General features: G+C 44.2%; 1 protein-coding gene across 7 annotated transcripts; it reads right to left on the reverse strand.

Moving 5' to 3' along the window:
* Positions 1–426: 426 nt before the first annotated feature.
* On the reverse strand, positions 427–27,129 carry ZNF362 (zinc finger protein 362). Of its 7 annotated transcripts, none has more exons than XM_075190690.1 (10): positions 26,895–27,129; positions 16,058–16,121; positions 12,755–13,004; positions 11,554–11,899; positions 7,220–7,444; positions 6,730–6,808; positions 6,067–6,225; positions 3,204–5,947; positions 2,774–3,117; positions 427–2,687 (listed from the first exon to the last, which is right to left on the reverse strand). In XM_075190690.1, exons 2-8 carry the CDS (start codon positions 16,118–16,120, stop codon positions 5,831–5,833), a joined length of 1,239 nt encoding a protein of 412 aa, XP_075046791.1. In that variant the 5' UTR covers position 16,121; positions 26,895–27,129; the 3' UTR covers positions 427–2,687; positions 2,774–3,117; positions 3,204–5,830. The 7 variants fall into 7 exon arrangements, with proteins under 7 accessions (XP_075046791.1, XP_075046790.1, XP_075046795.1 ...); XM_075190689.1 differs by having other exon boundaries at positions 2,731–3,117; XM_075190694.1 differs by having other exon boundaries at positions 427–3,117; positions 11,554–11,875; positions 12,827–13,004.

A 27,129-nucleotide genomic window follows, 5' to 3' on the forward strand; every position in this document is an offset into this window, starting at 1 on the left:
TCCCTGTCTTCCGCGCCCTCCTTCTTGGGCCCCGTCGTTTGCGGATCCTCCCTCCCCCTTCCTCTCTAGCTGTGCATTGAGCTTACTGAGTTGCTGTGCTTACTGTACTGTGCTGTCTCCCATTGTATTGTAATTTGTTTGTCTCTGTACGGCGCTGCGGACGCCTTGTGGCGCCTTATAAATAAAAATTAATAATAATAATAATAACTAGAAAAATATTTTGCTTCTTTCTATAAAGTGCAAATCGCTATTTGCCTTGGTCGCAGCGCAGGCTTCATCCTTAAGGAAAATTACATGAAAATACTTTCATTTCATGTAACAAAGAGAAGAATGATGTTCAGGAGAGAAGATGGATTATTGTGATTGTTGTATGCGACATCCCACCAAGGACCCAACCCGACAATAAAAACTCAAATAATGCAAAAAGACGGTCGGGAAGGGTTTGTTTTTTTTGTTTTTTACAAATGTTGCATTTACAAGTTTATTTTCACAACAGATACAAATAGCAACTTTTCAACTTTTTTTTTTTTCCATTTTCCTTGTTTTTATACATAATGCAAACTGATTTCTCAGCTGTGATTTAGTTCAGCTGTCTTGGTGAATGAGATAGCTAGTCTCTACATACATGTGGCTTGTATTTCATATAGAAAAGAAAGGTGTTAATAAGTATATTAGCATATTTACACATTATTAACATGCCGAGGGGTAAGGTCAGTCCTTGCATAACCCTTACACAACACATTAGAAGCGAGGAGAGGGGCAGCCAGATTCAGCCTAACAACAAATTAAAAAAATGATAATAAAACATACAACTGTTAAAATAATATAGTTAAGGCTTAAAACGTGTATAAAAATAACAGTTACAGTTCGAGGAACGTATACAGAGTTATTTGAGGAGCGTATACAGCATGACTGCGCGGTACGTAAGATCTGTACAGAGCGAGCTGTCCCCATGAAATGCGTTTAAGAAGTAAAGGTTGCTTGTGAAACCCCCGTTCTGTGATGGGGGAAAACCTCAACTCAAGTCAACAAAATAGGAAAGAGGTGAGATGTATATTGATTACAACTAAAGCCCAGAGATTATGTCCTCTTCCAAAACAGGGGTCCTGGAACAGACGGGTTAAATAGCAGAACTTTCTCTCCCAGTGTAATAAATCTCTGGACAGTACAAAAGGGAAAAATACACAGCATACAATACTGTGACCCCGGGTAAAGTGATGACAGGGTCTCAGGTATAGGAGAGGTAACTGGTTTTGACTTTTGGTACACTACTTATAATGCAAGCTTCATAAAATTAATCTAAACAAAGCATCTGGTCCTCATAAACCAACACATACTTCAATCTGAGAAACATCCCCCATTATTACAGAAATTATGGAAAAACAGTGAAGTGAAAAGATCAGCGTCTCCTTCGGTGAGAACAGCATATCCTTAATGATTAAGGTATGTTCCCCATGTGAGATGTGAGGAGCAGCAGTAACAATAGTGTACATCACACATGATGGATAAGTGTCTACTAAAGTCGATGATTTCTATTGACCACAAAGACAAGAAAAGACTAGAATTACATGTGTCCAGGACAAATGACCTCTGTATAACACCAGAGAGTATTCATTTATCAAAGCCATGAAACACCCACCATCTGCCCATATGTACTCATCAGCAAGGCCCCGCTCACTTATCAGAAGGTGCACATTGCAATGCGGAACCGATACACTGCAGACAACTTACCTAAGTGTATACACAACCTGTTATTTCCCTCCCCTTTTCACCAGTGGCTAGAAGACCAGCTCAGCAGGAATTGTCCTAGTGTACAATGAGAAGCAGCCTACAATCCTGCAACTTGTACCAAATATATTGCTATCTGGCTTTATTCCTTGTTTTTCAAAAAGGTCTTTAGATCAACCAGTTGTTTAATTTTATACCATTGAGCCATCCACCTTTGATACAATTTTATCTAATGCATTGGAGCTGTTGTCTGAAGGTGAATAAGTCCCTTTTCCAGGCTGCAGGACACATACTTTGTAAAAGGACAGTGCTTAGTGTAAAATATAGGACAATGTTTCTTATACAGACAGTGAACGAGAGGTTCTAACCGACATATCCTAAAATAAAGTCAAATTGGTTGTTAATTGAAAACTAATAATCAATCGGCAGAAGCAGATAATGAGGAGGAATTGTATCTACTTGCATAACAAGGTGTGATGGACGCAGTATTTATCTATGATGTGATATGTAGATTGCAGAACGTAATACAGGTAACCAGGAAAATTATTATAACACAAACGAGGCTTCTCAGATTAAAGGAGAGAAATCTTTCTAAAGAAACTGTTTACCAATATTATGTAAACCATCAGTCTTATCCTCCATATTACACTGCTCTGCAAAACAAGGACATCGCCAAATTTCCCTACTTTTCCTGTATCTTACAGCAGAACTCATGCAAACACCGCTCACAATGTAATACAAACGTATTGTTCCCACAATAAGACTAATACTTCTAAGTCTTTCAACCATAAATGTATAATGAACCAAGCAAAGTGTCCATTGTATCAGTTTGCACTGGGAATAGTATGGATAGCACTGTACACATCAGGTAACCTGTATACACACAGAGCCAGCAGTGTCATTACTGCCGGGTAACCTGTATACACACAGAGCCAGCAGTGTCATCACTGTCCGGTAACCTGTATACACACAGAGACAGCAGTGACATCACTGCCCGGTGACCTGTATACACACAGAGCCAGCAGTGACATCACTGCCCGGTAACCTGTATACACACAGAGCCAGCAGTGTCATCACTGTCCGGTAACCTGTATACACACAGAGCCAGCAGTGACATCACTGCCCGGTAACCTGTATACACACAGAGCCAGCAGTGTCATCACTGTCCGGTAACCTGTATACACACAGAGCCAGCAGTGACATCACTGCCCGGTAACCTGTATACACACAGAGCCAGCAGTGTCATCACTGTCCGGTAACCTGTATACACACAGAGCCAGCAGTGTCATCACTGCCCGGTAACCTGTATACACACAGAGCCAGCAGTGACATCACTGCCCGGTAACCTGTATACACACAGAGCCAGCAGTGTCATCACTGTCCGGTAACCTGTATACACAGAGCCAGCAGTGTCATCACTGCCAGGTAACCTGTATACACACACAGAGCCAGCAGTGTCATCACTGTCCGGTTACCTGTATACACACAGAGCCAGCAGTGTCATCACTGTCCGGTAACCTGTATACACACAGAGCCAGCAGTGTCATCACTGCCAGGTAACCTGTATACACACAGAGCCAGCAGTGACACTCTGGGATTAGTGACCTTTACACATAGATAGAGAGCCAGAGACTATGACTGGCTTTAATGCTGCTTTATAGGGATACGGTTCTCTTGTCACTCACACACAATGGCGGAACGCGTCGTAACAATGACAGACCTCTACATTCACTGTTACTAAGATCTAGATACACAAGACTCCCCTAGAAACAGCCTCTAGCCATCGCAGAAAAAGTAACATGGTTTCCGGAATAGTCCTGAGTTGAGTCTGAGGAATGCATGTGATGATGTGAGAGCCAGAAGTATCTCAGAAAGCCACATATTGGGGTACATAGTACTGGACTGCAGAGTAGTATTATTGCTAGATCTACCAGATACCGGACCTCTGTATAATCTCTGCCACTATCCTAGCTGGGAAAGGTGAAACCCGCATGTCTCCTGTCCAGCACCTTTCCTCATGTACAATCCTGAAGTCACTAAAGTGAAACTAGAACCTCAAATATAAGGTGTGATTGTTGTACGAGGGACCTACATGCTCCTGTCAGTTCATCTCACTTAGGATATTGTTCTGTATATTTATCTCTATACAGCGACAACTGCCAATGGCTGAGATTATACAAGTGCTGTAAGTAAGTATAAAATATCTATTATTTACCCATTGTGAAAAAATATGTTATATAGTGTTTCCTTTCACTTTTGGGAATGTCGTGGGAAACATACACTATGATTACCCTATAACTGCAGCGCCGCCTGGTGGTAGGCACAGGTTGTGACCAGAGGCGGACAAAGTAATGTAGTATTCAGGAGCCAGTCAGTGAAATCTCGGAGCCAGCAGGATCTGTTGAGGAGCCAGGGATGTGAAATAACCCCGAGAGTTGGAAAAAATTTTAAGTGCATTGGTCACTGGCTCTTGGGATGTGCCCGACCCGGTAGCAACAGAGAAGCCTCCTGAACACTATTATTATGAGGGTGTTGCTGAACCAGTTACTGACCAGCCAAGGGGGAGCAGTCAGCAGAGGTCACTCAAACATATACAATGATAACATTCCCCACTACATGTCAATGAACATGATGGTGTAGAGAAAGTCTCCAATGTTTCATGTTAGTGGTAAGTGCTGACAATGAACAATGGGGTGAGAAGGATTATTCTATCTGTGGGGTGAGAAGGATTATTCTATCTGTGGGGTGAGAAGGATTATTCTATCTGCAAAGCTGATGGGCACCACAAATGGCCAAAATTACCTTTTTTTCTTAACCATAAAATTCTCTACAAAAACATCTCTCCACTGCACAACAGGAACAAGAGAAGTGGAAGGACCTGCCCATCAACCAAAGAGACACCTTCATCAGGTCTAATGTCTCATGTGGGGGAGGAACACCTGGAGACCAGAACGGGGAGAGTGCTGGATCCTACATGCTTTACTTCACAACTCAGGGGCCACTAGTCTCTTCATCCTACAGAAACCATACCCATGGTAAATACCGGGACTGTTACCATAACTGCCAACACTGACCCGTTATCTATAGTCCAATCGGATAATTTATAGAAACATGTCTGATTACTGAGCCCCCTCCCCCAGTTCTTCCCGGACCCATCAGTAACTGTCGACAGTGCTTTCTGAATACACAGTAAAATGAACGCACAACTGTTACATAAAACCTCAGCGGACGCCTAGAAAAGCAGAAAGCAGCAAAATGTGGTCAATACTCCCGCACAGTCATCAGTAATGATCCTACCACTTCCTGTCAGATCTTTATTGTTAATGAGTGAACCCTGATTGCTCATTCATCAGTCCGTTCCTGAAGCAGAGCAGTCAGAGTATGAATGGGGTGCTTTGTAGGGGCCCTGAATTTGGTAGCGCCCCAGCAGAACACCACAGTTCAATATCGCGCTCTGCTTATTCAATTACATTTTATTTCTTTCCCCGATTAGCAGCACCAAATTCTTGGCCAATAAATAGGATTTTTTTTTTTTTATTGTTTTCTTGTATGTAAAAAAATGGAGGATAAAAAAAGTTAAAGAAACATAAACAGATATAAAATGTGAGATTAAAAGTGCTTGACTGGGGACTCTGCATGTCACCAAAATGTTTTGGGCAAATGAATTTACACAGTCTCACACCTCAGGCATCCAATCAGAACCTCATGAGACTTCCAAAATTCAGCCAATCCATAATCCGTCCAAAAGGCAGCCAATCAGATGTTGTTGTGACTCCAAGGTAATGTCCATGTGTATGACACATCACCAAATAAAAGGTTTGTAATCCCAAGGGCAACCAAAGAAAAGTGAGCATTAAAATCCGGAGGTAAAATCCATTTGTATCCATAGGTTGGTGAAATGTAACAAGTCCACAAGCAGCTGCCACCTGAGCTGACAACCGGGTATCCGAGTGTATAACATTCGGAGATAGAAGGTGGTGGTCTAATTCCTGGACTTATTTCCCAGCCAGATAACTGGTTCCCTTGGACAGTGGACAGGGAGGGGTGCAGCTCGAGCTGCCCGTAGTTTTTGGTCACCCTCTCCTAGGCCATACTCAATTCTTTATATGAGGGAAATTCTAACGGGAATGCCAGGAGACTCGGTCCTCTGAGGAGAATGGTGGTTGACCAGGTGCTCGACCACTGTATGCTTGGACATATGCTTCATCAAATAGGTCTCCTGCAGGTAGAGAAAACCCATGGAATGACTCAGGCGAAATATAGCCCAATACCCCATGTATAATACAAGTGTGCTTCATGTATCATTCCCCATATAACATAAAGACATGTGGTACTCACGGATGTGTACGCTCTCCCGCACATACTACAGCAATACGCCTTGGCGTGCTTGACTGCGTGGGCAGAGAGGTGGATCTGAAGGGAGGCAGAGTCTGTATATGCTCGGTAGCAGTTGGGACACTTGTACGGTTTGTCTTTGTTGTGCTGTCGCTGGTGAGACTGCGTAGAGTAAAACAAGGTCTTTAACAGACTAAACATTACACAAAGGTATGAAGTACGTCCATTGCTACATCCCCTCACCCCACCCGCTGAGGCTACACTGATTACACCAGGATTGCTTGTCCTTAATTCCAGTTACAGGGTAAGGGTCCAGGAAACAGAAGAAGTATATTATATTATATTATAGCATGTCTGAAAGAAGATTTGCTTGGTAAGAAGATGATCGTATTCCATGATAATCTGCTTTCCCAATTCTACCTGGCAACAGATGTAAAGTTAACGTCGATTGGTTTCTGAGATGTACAAGTTTGCCCCCGTGTTAGTAAATGAGACCCCCATCTGTGAATTAATTTTTCCTCCCCAAAGGGGTGATAAAGCAGCGCTGCTATAAATGTGGATATGTGGTTAATAAATCTATTTCTGCAGGACATGAAATATTGATCGTACGATGGATTCTACATGGAGTACAATGACAACAGGTGAACTCTCCCAGAAATCACTAACCTGCAGGTTGGAGAGCTGAGTGAAAGCCTTTTCACACCCGGGCTGCGGACATTTGTAGGGCCGGTCTCCAGTATGAATCCTGTAACACAAGTTCACAATAAGAGACACTGTTAGCATTATACCAAGAAAACACACAGGACAAGGGCTCACCCTCATGAAAGACGAGCATGGGGGAGGGGGGGGGGGGGAACACACCGATCTACCTATACAAAGAAATTACACTAAAACTTCAGTTATTTTGCAGATAACACCCACATCTTGGCTGTAATAATGTTTTATATAATGCTGGACTGACGGTAATTTACTATACTGGGAGTTCTACACACAGTATAGAACATAAATTCAGTGCCTGTGTTCCTATTATTAGCCGATAGACTGTGAGTTTAACAATGTCTCTGGTCAGACCCTAGTAGAGGAAATGAGAGGATCCCAGTTACCACGCTGTCTGACTGGAGGAGATGTAACAGGGGCATATAGTGTGCACACTTACCTGGTGTGCTGCTGGAGATGAGATAGCTGGCGGAAGGATTTCTCACAGTACGAGCAGTGATAGGGCTTCACGCCGAGGTGGATGCGCAGGTGCTGTGCTAGATATGAAGCATTGGCAAACGATTTAGAACAATGCGGGCACTTGTGAGGTTTGGCCTCTGTGTGGGACTTGGAGTGAATCTGCATCTCTGACTTGGAAAAGAAGGTCAAAGGGCAAACTTTACACCTATATATGGCAAAGGGAGCGAAAAAGCAAAGGCATCAAGGTGTTATAATAACAGCTGCATATAATGGCGGCTACACCTATATACAAATACTTGTCAATATCAGTGTTCTCCCAGCACCTATCTCCCGGGTGCTCCACCAGGCTGGTTTTACTTACCACCCGGCTCCTGCAGCCCAGCAGAGTCCTATTATAACAGAATAAACCATTGTTTCTCCTAGTATAACAGGCACTATGTGAGCACTGCTGCCAGCAGTGTGTGTTACACCACTGACCACCAGTCTGACCAGTCCTGGCAGGTGTGGGCTATAACCTCCTGTATTTTTCATTACTATTGCAAAGTATTACAACTGCCCCCACCCGCCTGCTTCTTAATGCTACCCGACTAGCAAAATTTTCTAGGGAGAACACGCAATATTATAATGACCCACAATGCTATACCAGAAGGACAAGGTGATGATTTCGTTAATTTTGGCAGCACAGGTTGCAGACTTGCGCAGAAGCTTAATGCAGGTTATGTGTGATAAATATATGACTGCAAAACGACAAACAAAGCAAAGAGGTACAGATATATAGACAAAATACAAGACAGAGACACTAGAATATGCATTTATATATTGACTGACTGGCGCTATCTGACTAGGCATAAATAGGAATATGAGCCAATGATAGGGAACAGCTTTATCCCATTGTGAAGACCAACAGCCTCAATGTAACAGGTCAATGAACAGAGATGCAGGCATAATATGGCCTTCAGACACACACTATACTCTCAATGTTTAAATGCCCACAGTAGACAAATCAGATGTGTACTTACAATATCTAAAGTAGCATTTATTTAGTACATTCTACAAAATAACATCACCACTTTTTCAAACCTGCAGCTTAGTAAATAAACCCCCCGATACAACTGCTCTGCCAAGGCTGCATCCCGTTCCTCAGTGAGCTGGTGGAATGTGCACTCTATCAGGAACAGGGAAGAATGTTCCAATATATGAATGTCGAAGTACCAAGGTAATCCTTCGAGTAATGGATTGTTTGGTCGCCAGCCAACTCCTTTTTTGTACATCATAGAGTACTGGTAGGTCTCCTATCTTAAGAAAACTAGAGGCCCTATGAAGAAAAATTTTAAAAGCTTTGACAACGTCTAAAAGGAGAAACAAATTTTCTACATCAGAAGAACGTTATTCCCAGCTAAGTCTAGAACAATCTCCTGATTGAAATGGAATCTTCACCCACTTGTATGTAAGACTATTAGTTTGTACATAAGTCTGCCCTGTCTCCATAAACAACAATGTAAGTGGATCTGTAACAGAGAGCCTCCAACGGAGATACTCCACTCGTCATGAAAATTTCCAAGAGAAAAACTGTTTTCCAAGTCTTTGAGAACCCTTGGTCGCATTTATCAGAGAAAATAGGTAAACGAGTTGAAAGTTCCATGGAACGGACATAGCATCTACTAGAGACGCCTTTGTTCTTTAACTATAGCAGTCTACTTTATGATTCAACAGAGATACCATCAACATGTAGTTGATCCCACTTCTCAACTATCTGTAGGAATACCTCTGGATGAAGGGACAACGCTCTCCAGGATGTAGAGTATTTCTGCTGGGAAAGTCCGGTTCCCTCTTCTCTACCCCCGGAATGAAATCATAGAGATCGCTGAGTATCGCACAGCACACAATCTTTTTCGACTTCTTTCATCGCCAGGGAGCTCCTGGTACCTGCCCGGTAAATTACGTACGCCACAGCTGTGGCATTGTCAGATTTTATTTTTATTTGCTTTCCCTTTAGAAGAGGTTGAGCATTACAAGAGCGCTTTAGACCGCTCTTAGTTCCAGAACATTAATTAGTAATTTAGACACCCGACAGGACCACAGTCCCTGTAGATGGCACTGAAGGGCCACCATCCCCAATCCCTGTAGATTGACATCTGTTGTTACTATTGTCTAGTCCCAAATCCTGACTGGCTGCCTCTGCTGAGCCACCAGAGGAGCGTCAATCACATCCCGGAGAACAACCGGATACATTAACAGGTTTGGTGAAGTTGTGATATGTTCAATTTCAATAGTACTTCTCTCTGGAACTTTCTGAAGTGGAACTGAGGAAACTGAAATGCCTCAACAGTTGACATCTTTCCTAAGACGCTCATGCCTAGACTAACAGAAGAGCACAGATCTGAAGGTAAATCTTGTAAAACGTGTACACAGGAGTCGGCATCCTAAACAGGACTTCTAGTCGTTGGTAAAATCGTTAACGATATCGCAATGGGAGTAGTGTGTACCCAGCCTAAGGCATGATTCTTACAGTTCTGGTTGTCAAGAGAGATGCCATTGCCACCATTGTCTCTGTGAAGACCCTTGGTGCTGTTGCTAAGCCGAAAAGAAGAGCAAAGAACAAACAGACTGCAAATTTGAGGAGGCAGTGGTGACCCTCCCAGGTTGGAACAGGTAGATATGTGTCCGTGATGTCCATGGACACCATAAACTGTTTCTCCTCAATGCCATTTATCATCCATCTCAGAAAGATGGAGCACTGTCTGTTCCTTTGTTTTAGTCATGAAACCCATGAGTTGCATTAAACCACTGGTCTCTAGAGAGAAGATGAGCGTCCAACACTGGAGATCGCGGGTGGGTAAAGTGCCCGTCACGTTTGGTGACTGGTCCTTTGCCTGATCAAGCATGTCTTCCTCTTTGCTGTACTCCACGGGGAGTGGAGAATTGTCCCCTAGAATATGAATCTCTTGTTCTTCCTGAAGGTCTAAAGGACCGAAGCCTATGACTCTTTTAATTTAGGAGCATTAACAGGGAGGAAAGATATCCTACTCCTGTGGCCTGACTGATAATGTTGTCCAGCTCAAAACCAACAAAGAGGACTAAGGGTTCCCACAGACACAGGTTCTGTACGAGAAACATTGAGGGCGAGACTGAGGGAATATTGTTCTCACTCAGTACCCTAGGGCGTCTTACCAGCTGAGCTAATGACATAACCAAGGCAGGTTGCGCCAGGTTGGCACTGCCAACTGCCAGCGAACTGAGTAGGCTAATCAGCACCCTGTCCTGCTCTACCAGTGTCTAGTGGGGGCTATTTCACAGTAGCCCCTCACCTGATCCCTTGCCAAGCACCGCAGGCTGTGCACAAAGCTTAACACTGCTATATACCTCCACAGCGGGGAGAGAGAAGTGTAACTCAAAGTGCTGTGCCTCCGGAGCTTGGCCCGCTGCAGAACGGACAAGGAAGATGGTCACTACCAGCTGCGGCAGTGTCCGGGTCCCACTTTCCAGAGGAGTGCAGGCGGCAGCTGCCAGACAAGGAAAAGAATAAATGAAAAAAATGTTATATAAGATTATAACTTCAACAGGCAATGGCCGGGACTCTGTTATAACTGGTGATAACAAGAAATATCATCTCTAAGTCTCTTCCTATAGGCCAGCCGGCATCACTCTACAGTCCTCTACTAGTCACTGAAACTATTTATGAAAAGGTGCACGTCCTGCAGCACAAAATGATTGGAGTCATCCATTAATTATGGGGGTTAGGGACACTTGTGAACCTCATTATATTTCCATGTGCAAAACACTTTAAAGGGACGCCTTTTTCACCTTCCACTCTATAAGGGAAAACATATTTGTATCAATGTAATCGAAACACTGAAATGTACAATAGTGACACATCCCGTCCCAATGTCCCCTCACTCCCATCATTCATAAGTTATTATTAACAATTTATTGATATAGCGCCAGCATACACCGTAGCACTTTACAATTGGGGAAAACACAATAATAGAACAGGACTGGGTAGTAACAGACAGACAAAGCGGTAAGAGGGTGCTGCTCGCATGTGTACAATGAATGAGGGTAAACCGGGCAGTATTTTAGGCTATATTACATAAGAGCTGGGCTGCACTTCTCCAGCCAGAACCTGTAATGTGGCTCTACTCAGAATGGACTACGTTCTGCGTGCCTACGTATTCTGCAGCTCATTGACATACATGATACCTGTCCCATGAGGACAGAGGATAAATGAGAAACAAACATGGCCATAGCCGTTGGGGAACGTCATATCATACTAATCCATTTATCTACAAGACTAGTTAAAAGATTTCTTCGAACCTGTAAGTTTTGCCCTCTTTTCCAATATCTCCTGAGGCCAGGATGGGGTACGGTACTACAAGCACCGGGGGTCCGGGTGGGTTCTCGGCTTTGATTTTCTTGCGCCCCCTCTCAGGTTTGGTGGAGCCCAGCAGGCTGTGTCCCTGGATGTTCTTTATGGAATCCAGCGTGGCGGGGCTGGTGATTCCTGAGATGAGGGTGGGGGAGGTGGCGATGAGCCGAGTCTGACTGTTGGAGGTGGGCGTGGAGGGTGTACCGCTGCTGGTACCCGTGCTGGACTCTGAGCTGCTAATGTTCGTGCGGGAGGACGACAGGCCCAGCCCTGCAAAGTAAGAAGAGAACCCGGCTAAGTAATGAAGGGGAAAGAAAAAAAAGAGAAGGTTAGTGAATCAAAGTGGAAAATGATCAATTATCAATCACAGATATCTAATGTTCCCTAGATAAACAGATCTTCCATTATACACCTCCCGCTGTTACACATTACCAGACAGCAGTATAACTGCGGGACATTTATAAACATATCTTACATGTCACAGAGAGAGCGCTGAACTTGGCGACTGTTAAATGGCTCATGTCAGTGATGTCACAGCTTCCTGGTGATCTGATTGGTTACACTGAATACAGGTTCAGCCCACAAAATGACTGACTCCACTACGCAAAGGTAACATGTTTACTTTAAAGGGCATTTTCCCATGTAACATGCCCCTGTATACAGCAAATAGGAGGAGGGGACCTATCCCGTCACCAAAAGCTGTGTGCCGGATCGCTCCCCATGCAGCTTACAGAAGTCAGTATATTACAGGCTTCCACAGCTGCTCAGAGGAACATAGAGCCACAGGGCGCAGCCAGCTCTCAGTGTCAGATAATGGGCGTCCTTATTTCCTGTGCACAGTAAGTGCATATTTAAAGCTGACATTTCATAACAGTACAAACAAAACATACAATATTCATACTAAGGACTTGTGTGATAATAAATCCTTGAACGGATATAAACTTGTATCATTTAGCGACACAGGTATCATTGTGCTATGTTATCTCTTATTACAGAAGCAGCCTGTATGAAGGATACCTCTGTGTACACCCGGCTGTAGCAGAGTGTGGTAATAAGGGAACACAGAGAATACAGGGACAGGAATCACCAGGCCGCACACAGCATATACCAGAATAATGACACTGTCCTCTTAGTGAGCAGTGAAATTACCAGTGACTGAGCTGCTGGCAGGCCGGGCATGTAATGCCACATCTGGCTGGGGTACAGCTTGTGGGTGCAGACCTTGGACTTGCTGTAGCTTCTGCAGGGACATGACAGACTGGCTGGTCTCCGCAGGAGAATGGGAGGGGATGAGCAGAGGTTGCTGCGACGGGATGGAAGTGGGCGGCAAATGAGGAGGTCGGATCTTTTCCGCCATCAGCTGCTCCTTGATCTTATTGATTAACACCAGGTTGTCCAACTAGACAAAGAGGAGACGGGTTAGTGTGACCCAGGTAGATACAGTCACAATATACACAATGATAGGAGGACAGGCCGAAGGATGGATGAATGGTCCCTTACGTCACCCAGTCTGCAAGTGCAGATAGCAGATAAATAAATGGTGATGGTGGTCATGAAGCTGCCGATCACTAGCTGAAGCAGAGTTTAGTAAATTAGCAATACTTACCTATCTCCCTGACTTATATAAAATGATTTACTTCATAGTCTATGTGTGAAACGGAGCCTCCTCCCCCAAACTACAGCAATGCTCTACCTTCAATGGACATTTCAAAAAGTGGGACCTACAAGAAGGTAACGAGTGCAACAGACACTGAAGCTGCTATCAGGGAAGTTTACCATCAACTCAGTGACTGAAGTGAGATAGATATTACCAGAAATATGGCAGCATTCAGTGGTAAAGTAATAAATAATTTCCTTTCTAACCCACGATCACATCAGTGCAGGACACAATACTGAATTATTTTACCTCTATTTCCTTTATATCATGTTTATATTTTCTATTTTATTTAAATTTAAACAGTATAAAATAACCCCAGTCTCATTCCATATGACATGTACCATGTGGGTTTTCTGTCTGCTTTGGGTCACTGTCCCAAGTCTGCAGCGGGTCTTCCTGATGTATCTATATCTGGCTACATCTATATTACCCTTCACATAGGGACCCGCTAGGACCCGGCCTCACAGTACAAACATAGCACTATAGGTCTCATCAGACCATGTAACGGATGTGCCCAGATTATTGTTCTGGGGGATGTTTCTGATATTCTTATATTCTTCCCTGACTGGTGATTTTCAGTAAACTTTTTCTAGCTTTGCTTTGAAATATTATTTGATCTTCACATTGAAGCTTTTGTTTGAAAATGCTTTTACCAACTATGGTCCCTCTCACACATTGGTGAATTTATGTTGCACCTGAAACACTAATTGTACACAACTGGTCTCTAATTGTGTGACTTCTGAAGACAACTGGCTGCAGTAGGGATTATTTAGGTGCATTTAGCATTAGGTGTGAATACTCAGGTGACCATTTATTGTCTGATTATTATTTGTACTTAAAGGTTCAATCCCCTGTAAAAGTTAGAAGTGTTTCTTTAGGATAAATCACTCTAGTTTCCTGTAAGTTGTCCATATTTACTTAGGGTTTTGATTTGCTGTTAATAATTTACAGTTTGCTAAGAGTTATGTGATTACCATGGTAACCTCAGTCACATGACATATGATGTAGTGAGCAGAGATGCTTTGGAAGTTCATGGCCCCTTCCTTCCTCTACCATCAATGAGATTGGTGACTGACTGGCTCAGACCCAGAGATGAGGTTACAAGTGGAAACCAAATGTTTCCAAGGGAGAGTTTAGTTTCGCAATTGCAGCTTTATAAATCTCCCCCACATAGCAAAGGGAACACAAATTATAGGAGGACCTCTAAGAAGAATAAAATCAGCGCCTGGCTCACGATAAAGACGTACAAAACTTGTGGTTGTTTGTGGCATTGTACCTTTAATGTAACAAAATAAAAAAACAACAACTTTAGAGTAGTTTGTTTTCTGTCAGAGTATTTTGTGTTGATCACTTGTAAGAATTCCCTTAATAAATTAATTTTGATTCCATGCTGTAAGAAAATAAAATGTGAAAAATACCAAAGGGGGTAAATACTTTATTCGGGTTCCTATTAATTGCATGTCTATGCTAATTGGTCTTTGACTTGAAAGATTGTCCCCACATCCATCTGTAGTCTCTGGGGAGAGGAGGATCATGTCACACTCTTCTGCTATTAGGTGATAATAAATATATGGTACAATACTGACCTCGCTCACTATTATACACCTACACCCCAAGAGGTGCTGCGCTCACACCCCACTACAGGTACCTGCTTCACAACTTGTCGGATAGTCCTACTGACAGAGGCCAGTCCTGATCAGATCTTCTCTGGATTCCCGGGACTGCCCGAGCACAAACACCATATAATCCATAATGATATAGACACGGGAGATTGACGTAAGTGTGACACCGCCAAACGTCTCTTACATTCCAGTACCCCTTTTAATAGTAAGCTCTTATGACCTTCTTTATATGGGTCACTATCTGTAAGTCGGTAGACTGTACAGTGTTTATTCCCTGCAGAAAATGACGGTGCTTTATGAGGTCTCCTCAGCTCGTGTTTGTGCGATCATTTAATACTTTCTACAACATAAACTCTTATTAGGAATCATTTCAAAAAGATACTCGTCAGAATAAAACTTTGTTAAGAAGCGGGAAATTAAATCATCCACCAAATCACAATTTAGCAGCAAGCAGTCTGACCCTCACCTTAGCTGTGATATGACTCTTATAGACTCATGTGTTTTAAAAAACAGTTTAAGTGAATTTTAATTCTCACAGTACATTTTTCACACAATTTAGTTTTCACAAAACATCTTAAGAATGAAAATAAAGCTTCTCATGTCATATAAATGGAGATTTACATCCAAATCTGTCATTGATTAGTGCTATTCTGATCTGTCCTGCGTGGCTGCGGTATTACTGATCTTGTACAATCATCTGTATGTATATAGCCAATAAAAACCTGATTCATTCCAAACGTCATTTTACCAACCCTGTTCCTGCTCAAGTTTAGGTGCCGAAACAGTTCAGCACAGACTCCTACTCTGTCCACTGTATATGTGTAATGGGATGCGACTGGGAACATATAGACAGAAATCATTACTTTATGGTTATTACCCGGGATCTTAATGCTGGTCCAAGGACCATGCTCAGACTCATAGGTCATATAACTGTGTGCTGACTTTTTGAAAAAACATATTCAAAAGGTAAAATACCAACCAAAATAACAAACGCACTTAAAGTAGCAGATAGATCATAAGCTCTCTCCTGTCATGTCTGCATTCTGTTATATATACATCAATATCCCCCGCTGCGGAGCACTGCGACAAATCAAAGACCACTCTAATAATAATCATCATCAGTATATAACGACCCTGACAGCTGCTATAAGGGTAAAGGTTCATCATTCTCACCTGGCTGGGCATCGCTGGAGGTGGAGGCCAAAAATAAGGATTGTTAAATCGCGGTTCGGCCATCCTGCAAGAAGGAATGAGAGTTAAGCTGCTGGCTGGAGGACACAGAAATAATTCAGACATTAAGAAACAAGCGTCTATATGTCAGGCAGCAACATATAGAACGATGTATATTAGAATTATATAACAGCGCAAACTAATGACACACTTGTTGCATAGTAAGACAGAAGACAAACGTGAGCTGTACAATACAGACAGACACATGTACAATATTTACTGTACAGGTTAATCAGAGCATTGACCGGATTATTCTCTTACACACAATAGGTGTGTGTGTGTCTGTGTGTGAACAGACCTATATATAACACTGTACTTCTTCTGCCACAGTCGCCACAAGTAAAACAAAGGATAAATGTTATCCAGTATTCATAAAGCACCGTAATAAGTGAATGCTCCACCCATACAGTGCTTACAATGTAGAGGGAATACTCGGGGTGGTCTGCTGGAGGGTGACATCAGGAACAATAAGGTAGAATCAGTGGCTCAGGGAAAGACGTGTTATCAGCATGACTCCACAGAGTGCCCATGTCCCAGGTAAAGTATAGAGCAATGGGCAGGACACCCCTAGATGTGGAGCCTCCATGGCTCGGTCCTGTTTTATCAGCATATCCCACAGATGCTTGATTGCATTGAGATCTGGGGAATTTGGAGGCCAAGTCAACACCTTTGTCATGTACCTCGGGGAATACCACTGCCATAAAGCGGTATGCTTGGTTTGCAAGCGCACCGTGTTTAGGTAGGTTGTACGTGTGCCAGGACCCACAGAACATTACCCAGAGCATCACACTGCCTCTGCCGGCTTGTCTTCTTCCCATAGTACATCCTGGTGCCATCTCTCACCCACGCACCCGGCCGTCCACATGATGTAAAAGAAAACAGGAATCCTCAGACCAGGCCACCTTCTTCCATTGCTCCACTGTCCCATTCTGGCACTCACATGCCCATTTTAAGCATTTTCGGCAGTGGACAGGGATCAGCTTGGGCACTCTGACCAGTCTGTGGCTACACAGCCCCATACGCAGGAAGCCGCGATGCTCTGTGTGTTCTATCACAGCCAGGAGTAACTTTATCAGTAATTTGTGCTACAGTAGCTCTTCTGTGGGACTGGACCAGACACCCCAGTCTTCACTCCCCACCCGCATCAATGAGCGTTGGGCTCCCAAGACCCAGTCACCGATTGTCCTTCCTTGGACCACTTTTGGTAGGTACTAACCACTGTATACCGGGAAACCCCACAAGACCGGACATTTTAGAGATGCTCTGACCCAGCCGTCACAATTTGGCCCTTGTCAAAGTCGCTCAGATCCTTACGCTTGCCCATTTTTTCTGCTTCCAACACATCAACTTTAAGAACTGACTCTTCACTTGCTGCCTAATATTTCCCACCGCTTGTCAGGTGCCATTGTAACCAGATAATCAATGTAATTCCCTTCACTTGTCAGTGGTTATAATGTTGTGACTGATCGGTGTATATTGCTGAATATGAACATGAGGAGACATCACAGGACAGCCAGGTACGCAGCGCTCTGCAGGACAGGCATGTACGCAGCGCTCTGCAGCCAGGTACGCAGCGCTCTGCAGGACAGGCATGTACGCAGCACTCTGCAGCCAGGTACGCAGCGCTCTGCAGGACAGCCAGGTACGCAGCGCTCTGCAGGACAGCCAGGTACGCAGCACTCTGCAGGACAGCCAGGTACGCAGCGCTCTGCAGGACAGGCATGTACGCAGCGCTCTGCAGCCAGGTACGCAGCGCTCTGCAGGACAGGCATGTACGCAGCACTCTGCAGCCAGGTACGCAGAGCTCTGCAGGACAGCCAGGTGCGCAGCGCTCTGCAGGACAGCCAGGTGCGCAGCGCTCTGCAGGACAGCCAGGTACGCAGCGCTCTGCAGGACAGCCAGGTACGCAGCGCTCTGCAGGACAGCCAGGTACGCAGCGCTCTGCAGGACAGGCATGTACGCAGCGCTCTGCAGGACAGCCAGGTACGCAGCGCTCTGCAGGACAGGCATGTACGCAGAGCTCTGCAGGACAGGCATGTACGCAGCGCTCTGCAGGACAGCCAGGTACGCAGCGCTCTGCAGGACAGGCAGGTACGCAGCGCTCTGCAGGACAGCCAGGTACGCAGCGCTCTGCAGGACAGCCAGGTACGCAGCGCTCTGCAGGACAGCCAGGTACGCAGCGCTCTGCAGGACAGCCAGGTACGCAGCGCTCTGCAGGACAGGCATGTACGCAGCGCTCTGCAGGACAGCCAGGTACGCAGCGCTCTGCAGGACAGCCAGGTACGCAGCGCTCTGCAGGACAGGCATGTACGCAGCGCTCTGCAGGACAGCCAGGTACGCAGCGCTCTGCAGGACAGCCAGGTACGCAGCGCTCTGCAGGACAGCCAGGTACGCAGCGCTCTGCAGGACAGCCAGGTACGCAGCGCTCTGCAGGACAGGCATGTACGCAGCGCTCTGCAGGACAGGCATGTACGCAGCGCTCTGCAGGACAGCCAGGTACGCAGCGCTCTGCAGGACAGCCAGGTACGCAGCGCTCTGCAGGACAGCCAGGTGCGCAGCGCTCTGCAGGACAGCCAGGTACGCAGCGCTCTGCAGGACAGCCAGGTACGCAGCGCTCTGCAGGACAGGCATGTGCAGTGTTTGACTGTTTTACTTACGTATTATGTTTGTGTCTTTGAAACTATCATAATGTGCTTCACTGCCTATAAGTAACATGGAGGTACAAAACAGGTCCCATTAGCAGTATAGGACAAGACCCAAATACCGGCGGAGCAGAAGTAGCCGTGTGCCCCTCCAGGCCCTCACAATGGTCCCTCTCCACCCCTTCAATAATCTAACTCTGCAGAAGGAAATGTTGATTCTATCTGTAAAACGAGGAGCCCTCTCTCTGTCCTCACTCAGCCCAACTGTTCCCCTCTTCCTCTGCCAGCGTTGCCATCTTGCTCCCTAGACTCCCGCACATCGCTGGAAACCACCAGACATTTCACACTCCCCAACTGATCACCACATAAATTGTTGTACAGGACAGAGCCAGCGCAGAAGTTATATTAGTTACATTAGTCCTTCACACAACAACTGACGTTTATCAGCTTAGAAACAACTATAATGAGTTTATCTTCCTAGTTCTCTCTCTCTCTCTTCCATATATCTTCAGTGTACACACAGTGCAGGTAACAAGGCTGAGGACACCTCCCCAGCACCCGCTCCTGGCTCCGCAGACTAGGCCCGGCAGTGAAGGGTTACTCCACAGATGAGGCTTTCAGAGGAATGCTATGAAAGGCTGTGTTTATTTTTAGTCAGATGAACATCTCAGCAGGTTCCAGGGTCAGTTCCTGCTCAGCTCCAGGCCTCACACAGAAAGAGGGCACCAGAGAAATTCTCGGCTTAACCCTTCCAGCTACACATCTCCTCTTCCTTCTGTACATAACAGCGCTCACATACCCAGTGCGTGTGTCATACTAAAGTCTCAATGTACAATGACAGGAGACATGTCAAAACTAATCTAATGAAAATGTTACACATTCTTCCAGAATTATAATAGGAGACAATCTGCTTTTTTCATTGTTCTTGGTTTATTAGCGATATTTGCCAAATAATTACTGAATGGATCTCCCTAATTGAGGTTTCTTGCTGCCAGCAGCTTCAGGGTATGCTCTGGGAGGATTACAACCCGCATCGTGTAAGACAATTGCTGCACATTTATGGAAGGATACTGCAAATACTGACAGCAGGTTCTAATACACGTAAACCTAGAACTGCCAGCGCTACCTAGAACTACCCTCGTTGTGAAGTTCTGACCAACTGTACAGTACAAATCCTTTTATTACACACATTGGATGCATTTTACCTGCGTGAGCTTCATAAGTTAATATTAATTCAAGTTTCATTAACAAAAAATAAGTTTTAATGAAATTCTGGAAACAAGGTCCACACATGACTGGCAGATACCCCTATATATATATCAATCACTAACAAAGAACTGTATCCCAGACCAACCTATAACCATCTCCATTGTTGCACAAATCACCCAGATACCCAACAAAACCTCTACACTCCCAGAGCCATCTCCATAAATCACTAATGTTGCTTTACACAAAGACAAAATAAGACAAAAGACAACTTGTATACTAGAAACACAATGAAGAGTTTGCTTATCAATCCTTCTACTTACAATAAAAGTTGGAGTAAACAATACTATCAATTTAAACAGTACAGGTGAAAAATGATGAAGACACAGCAGGAAGGAAACATTGTACAGGAATGAACTGTAGTATATTTGAGCACATTATGTACTGGTAAGATTAGCATTGTGCTGTATTTCCCCCATTCATTCCTATGGCTCAGTGAGGTTGTGCTCTACATGTGGAAACCCCAATGAAATGAATGGGCCATACAAATGGGCCGTAGACATGAATGGAGCTAGCGATTGCTTTTTTCCCCATGTCAATAGATTCAATTAATCTCTACTGATGTGTGATCAAAGCAAGGACTACCTAGGACCCCCCCTCCTCATGGCGGACCAATGACATCACGGCTGGTGATTGGCTGATTAGCTATTGCAAGCTCCTGGTCTATTGGTTCTTCTTCCAGTCTGTGGCGAGGCTCCGAGCAGAGCAGTTACCATCATGTTTTATGGGGTTTTATTTTTATTGGCATTGGATAATATTTTTTGGGCGTTTTCCCCTTTGGATTACTAATATTAAACATTTCCCATTGGAATACATAATAATCTGGTTGACAAGTATTTGGGGAATTATTATTTCGAGTTTTGAAATATCCCGTGTTTTATTTACATTTGAGACACTTTTAGTACAATGGAGCAGGATATACAGGAGAGTATACACAGGACAGAATATATAGTACAGTGGATGACAGTCAGGACAGTAGCAGGGCAGTATATACAGGACAGTAGCAGAGCAGTATATACAGGACAGTAGCAGAGCAGTATATACAGGACAGTAGCAGGGCAGTATATACAGGACAGTAGCAGGGCAGTATATACGGTACAGTAGCAGAGCAGTATATACAGGACAGTAGCAGAGCAGTATATACAGGACAGTAGCAGGGCAGTATATACAGGACAGTAGCAGGGCAGTATATACAGGACAGTAGCAGGGCAGTATATACAGGACAGTAGCAGGGCAGTATATACAGGACAGTAGCAGGGCAGTATATACGGTACAGTAGCAGAGCAGTATATACAGGACAGTATATACAGGACAGTAGCAGGGCAGTATATACACGACAGTAGCGCTCACTATGAATGATGCCGTTATGGCCACTTCTAGTCTGTAAGGCAGAGATTTTACAGTGGATGAACCCAGTTATTCCGTTGTGTCATTTCCTTTCCAGAATGCTTGTTACTATGTAGCACTAATTCTGGTAGGTGGGCGTCCAGACGCCAGCCATGGCATCCATAGTCTTTCCACATGAACAGAATCAGGGCCAATATGGTACATAAGCCTGACTCACACTCCCTTCCTATTAGAAATCGCAGGACAGATCAATAGCTCAGCCCGTTACTGAGTGTACACCGTCTGCCTACCACTGCCGAGGACTAAATGAGTCACACAGCACTCATGTAATCGGGGATTCATGCTGCATGTCTATAAGCCTGCAAATTACATGACTGGCAGCTACATACATACAAAGTGATGCCACCCAGCATCAAAGTTATTGTGAAAACTTTCCAAGTGCTTCTATGAAAGTTGCTTTGAACGATGAAGTCAAAAATCCACATTGCTATCACAATATTGGGCATTTACTTATAAGTACTCACAACTTAGAAGTATTTACTTATAAATCACAATATTACAGACAGGCCTCCTTTGAAATCCAACACATACGACCTGAATGTGTATCACAAAACCAGCACATAACAAAACATGCAATGCTGGGTACTAGAGATTAAAAAAGGAATAACTGTGTACCAAATCTAGAATTTGGCTGAATATTAGGGGTTTTAGCACAATATGGGTTCAGAAAAATCCCTATGAATCAGCCAATAAACTCGTTATCCTGACTTATATGCCAGAATAGAAGCTAAACTACAAGAATGTTATCACTTAGGTCCTTCCTACTCATATCTGTATACAAATAAGGGAAATATTGGTATTCAAGAGAATGTTTTGTAAAGAAATACTGAAATATGGATCCCACACATTCATCCCTAACAAGTCTGAAAAAATCCCTTCTCAACAAGATAAATACATTTGTTTAACCGCTAATACCGGAAGGGAATGAAAGAGGTTGGAATATACAAGGTGGGAGTAAGATTAATAACTTTCATGCAAACAGCTGAACTATTACCCACTATGGTAGCGGGTGACACACAACCTCATTGGAGTTTATGCCAAACAACATCTCCCTGTTTCTATTGGTCAACGCAAATAGTGATGTCACAACCCTGTAACTCACAACTGTCTATCATAATAATACTGATAAACGTATGCCATAATACAGAAACAAATTCCTATTATTTAATGGCCGCATCTTGCACATGTCCAATTCCAGCAATAATTTCAGTGAATCCAGCTGATTACACCAGCAGTTGTCAAACAGACCCATTCCGGGAATGTGAAATACAAGTTTGGGGGAAAAAATATGAAGTCATATTCCATAATAAGTCACATTAAACCCATATGTTGTCATGGAAAATTCAGGGGCTGAGTATTAAGAATACAGGAAAGAAATGCGACAAATGAGAAGTACATAAGATAAAGGAAAACAGCCATCTTGGGAGGACATCAGAGCATCGGAGAGGCTTTCTAGCTTTGGGGATCTCACGTCTGGAGGAAGGAACTGATGCAATGACTGATTGGACAAGTGCTGCAGTCACCGTCAGACACCTCCTCTCCTTTGCTCCCCAGTATAAGTGAAAATGGAGACCAGCTAAACAGAAAATGGCAGAGACATGGCCACCACTTCCATAGTGTTAGTCTCAAACAAAGTTGTCAGAAAACACATTTAGCTTGATAGAGTGAGACAAAGAAATAAACACCTAAATACAAAGCCTCCAATGCTTAGCATGGTGCTCCGGTGGAACGTGACTGGGCAAGCTACTATAACTACTATAACATCTACTCTAACGGGAGCAGTAGTATCCTGGCTTAGGATGGAGCAATCACATGATCTAAGCACACAGTGTTACCTCACACCGAGAGCCTTTTATTTATATATTTACATTATAGACGCAACTAATTTCACAGCCTATGAATGTCATAGTATGCTATCTCCTCAACGACCACAACTGGCAACACACCACATACTACTGGGCTGGGTCAGACATTCAGTAAATCATCAGTATGATGCTTCTTACGTCCAGAAGTTCCTGTACTGAACAGTGTAATTAATGTGGCTGGACACTGTGGACAAGAAAATCAATAACAGCCAGAGAGGTCCACGTGACTCCCCCGGTCTGTCTCATAGAGTTCATCAGTGGCTAGGAACACCTTAGTCATGTCTGGAACTGCTGACCCAGCATTCAGCTACTACTCTATGGTAATGTCAATATATTCTTATCAATTACACCTGTCTCTTCGGTCGTCCAACAGTTCTCCTGTACATTTTAATGTATCTGACAAACAAGGACACAGAAATATAGTAATTAGTATAAACGCACAATTTCTTAAATTTAAAATGTGCCATATTAAATAGTGCTCTTTTTACCACGGTCCCTTTAAAAGCAATGATGGATTCTTATTATCCCAATTCTATAGGTTCTGTCTGTAGTATTAATATGGGGGTGTAAGGAGACAGTGTGCTTTCTCTCACAAGGGGCTACTTCAGTTCCCTTATTCCGCAGAAAGGCTTTAACAATCTCTGCAGACAAGTAAATCAAAAGCAACACTTAAATGTACTGAGCACAAAATCTCATAACCCTTCTGCAAATAAAAAGAGGACACGGTAAAACTGCACTGCACCATAGGTGGGATCTTCTGGACAGGATCGGTCTCTTACCCACAGGCATTAATGGGGAGCGGTTCCCTAGCACTAGATGCCATACCCACTACGGCTTACGATTTGCGGAACACATCTTGTTCCAACACTATGGAAAATGCTAGTAACAAAAGCATGTAAAACACTAGCATTTGAGTTTGCGTTAATACAATGCCAGTGTGTACCTGGGCTAAGACTCATGGAGCGGAAGTACACAGATCCCAATTTTAATATAGTGGCTACTATGTAACTCTATATAAAATGGATTCAAAACCAAACAAACCTTCTCTGAAGACCCAGATACCCTATCAAACATCCCAACCACCCCCACTACACCTAATAACTTTTACTGTACCATATCACCTGATAAACACCTCTCGTTTTGTGTTATTTTGGAAGATTTTTGCAATAAACTAAATAAGTTAGATTCTCAGAATAGCAGAGTGCAATTTTCAGACAGACCTCAAGTTACCCACAGCCAGCAGATCACCACCATTGTGTATGGTTCTGGTAACACCAACTCACAACACTACTGAAAGCACTAAAGGCACTAAAGCAAGTCGGGAATATACTACAAAGCAGCTTAATATCAATATTATACATAAGTGATGTTAATAGATGTATAAATTCAGTAAATAGTATCTGTGAGCAGTGATGTCATTGCTTGGAATAATCAAGTTCTGATGTCATGTGAACCGGTAAAACGTGTTCAAATTTATAGAGGGCATTATCCCATGTATACTAAAGCAACACAATGGTGTCATAATGAGTTGTACAAATACACAGCCGTTTCGGATAGAAGACAACGGTTATTGTCTAATCAGCTCTACCAGAAAGCACAGCGTAACAGAAAGTATACATATCCCTGCTCGAAACCAGGTGACTATCAACATGAGTGAACATAACTACCGTCATGTAAACAGCAAACTCTGCTATAAAGCTGAGGAACCAATGAGTATATATACACATCGCACAAAGAGCATTATTCAACACAACTGGATCAGGAATGGTGCTCAAACAAGAGTATCCTTAAATGCTGGCCTGCTTAACATTAGGACATTATCACTTGGCAATTATAATGTTTTTATTTTATCCTAAAAGCATTTGACAAAATAGGCACAACACGCCAAGATTTGACAAGCACCGAACAGCTTTATTCCATAAGATGGACATCACAGCACAAACACTACTGACGAGATCACGGTAAGTTGCCAAGAGTCCTACAGGTGGACTATTCCTCGCGCAGTGGCTACAAGAACTGACACCACTAAGCCATCACATCCAAAGATAATGGTGGATAATACCTCTGCACCACAACACCTGAACCACAAATAATGTAAGACTACGTACACACTGCGCCTAAGATTCTGCATTTCTAATGCCATAAAAAAGGATGGGAACATAATGTGCATTTAATGTGCGTTGTACTGTAGTGAATTATTTTGAACACTTCTTATTCCATTTCAGTGCGTCTGACGTGTATCAATATGGTTGAAAACTTGAAATGGAAAGGCAGTCAAAACACAATGAGACATATGTGCGTAGACTTCAACAAGATAATAATGTCCTGCTTTGTCACAGACGCATATTTAGAACATGCGGATTAAACATATTTATAAACGAATATAAAATGCATAGATAAATGCATTTCAATCGCTGGTGTGTAGGTAGTCTTAATAAGCTCACAGAACTCCATACTGAGCAGTATTGCAGAACTGCTACCAAATAACATTGATAGCTTTGCTATCACAAGGAACAATGTGAAGAGCAGGCCCCATTCAGATAAACATTTACAACAGACTTGTCATTTACAAAAACAGAAGACAAGAGTTCCGCCGGGCTATACGCATCTCACAACGACGTCCATTATCTGACGATCCATTACGGAGAAAGGACTTCCAGGAGTTCAGTGCGAGACGGCACCGGAGACACAGGCCACAAGTGGCTCTACCTCGCACCCAGGACGGGGCCCTTCAACTTGACTAAAACCAGTCTGAGAGGCGCGTTGTTATAGCAACAGGAATTAACCGACGGCGAAGGCCACGGCCATATGTAACGGCACAACAAGTGTGCAACAGAAGGGCCCCGTGCACCCCTGCAATTCTCTCACACCGCCCAATGCTACACCTAAATGAAATGAGAGGGAAAGAGAATAATGTAATGTACGTAAATATGAACAGTGGCACCTGCGTGGCGGACAGAGCGACGCGCGCGCAGGATGGAGGGAGCGAGAGGCCACCTGAAGGAGGATGGGAAGTTACTGTAATAAGGATATAATGCTCCAGATGTGACATCTCCTCTTTGTGTGGTCCCCATGTCCTGTGATTCCCTGCGCCCCAGCAGGCAGCCCCCCCAGCCTGACACACACATAAAGTTTCCAGGGCAGGGAGGGCCCGGCCGGGCCCCCTGGAGGTGCCCCCTCTTTGCCTCTCCCACATTCTCAGACAGTTTTATTAAAATTTTCAGACAAAAGAAAAACAAAAATGGCAGCTCTGAGCTTACTCTAAAAACAGGACAGAGACGCCATATTCTGCAGATCTCCAGCACAATCTGGGGGGGCCCGAGAGTGGGGGCGGGGTGCACCCTCAGCACCCCCACATTCATCATGTACCCCAGAGGGGGAGATGGAGATAAATACAGCGATGTGTCCGGTATAACGAGACAATACGGGGGACAGACCCCCCAAATAATCCCCAGCGACTCCCCCGGCGGTGATAGAGCGCCCCCCCCCCCCCGGTATACACAGCCCGATGCCCCCCCCCCCCGGTACCGGACACCCGGATGCACCGCTCAGAGCGCGGGAACCGAGCGCCGCTCCGCAGACACCGCCGGACATACAGACCTGATGTGTGGCCAGACATAGACAGACACCTGGGCCGGAGGCAGCGGCTGTCCGGGGGCGGCCTGACGGTAACACCGGGGCTGTGCGGGCTCCGAGTTCCGGGTCGTCGCCGATCACTTCTGGGTATTACAGCAGATGGTCTGTGCCCAGAATTCACCCAACTCGGCTCATTTACACGGAGATTCCCTCAATGTGGAGCCCCCCTTCTCTCCAGCTCACCAGCAGCCCTCCCCCC

This window comes from Mixophyes fleayi, chromosome 11 (assembly GCF_038048845.1).
Source record: "Mixophyes fleayi isolate aMixFle1 chromosome 11, aMixFle1.hap1, whole genome shotgun sequence".
Taxonomy (NCBI): domain Eukaryota; kingdom Metazoa; phylum Chordata; class Amphibia; order Anura; family Limnodynastidae; genus Mixophyes; species Mixophyes fleayi.

Bases quoted from the DNA above. Each gene is read 5' to 3' on its own strand.
- ZNF362 (XM_075190690.1), bottom strand. From the start codon at position 16,120: ATGGCCGAACCGCGATTTAACAATCCTTATTTTTGGCCTCCACCTCCA. The intron at 13,005-16,057 runs GTGAGAATGATG...CTCTTTGTCTAG, and splicing joins CTCCAGCGATGCCCAGCCAG to TTGGACAACCTGGTGTTAAT. The intron at 7,445-11,553 runs GTTCGAAGAAAT...TGCCATATATAG, and splicing joins AAAGAGGGCAAAACTTACAG to GTGTAAAGTTTGCCCTTTGA.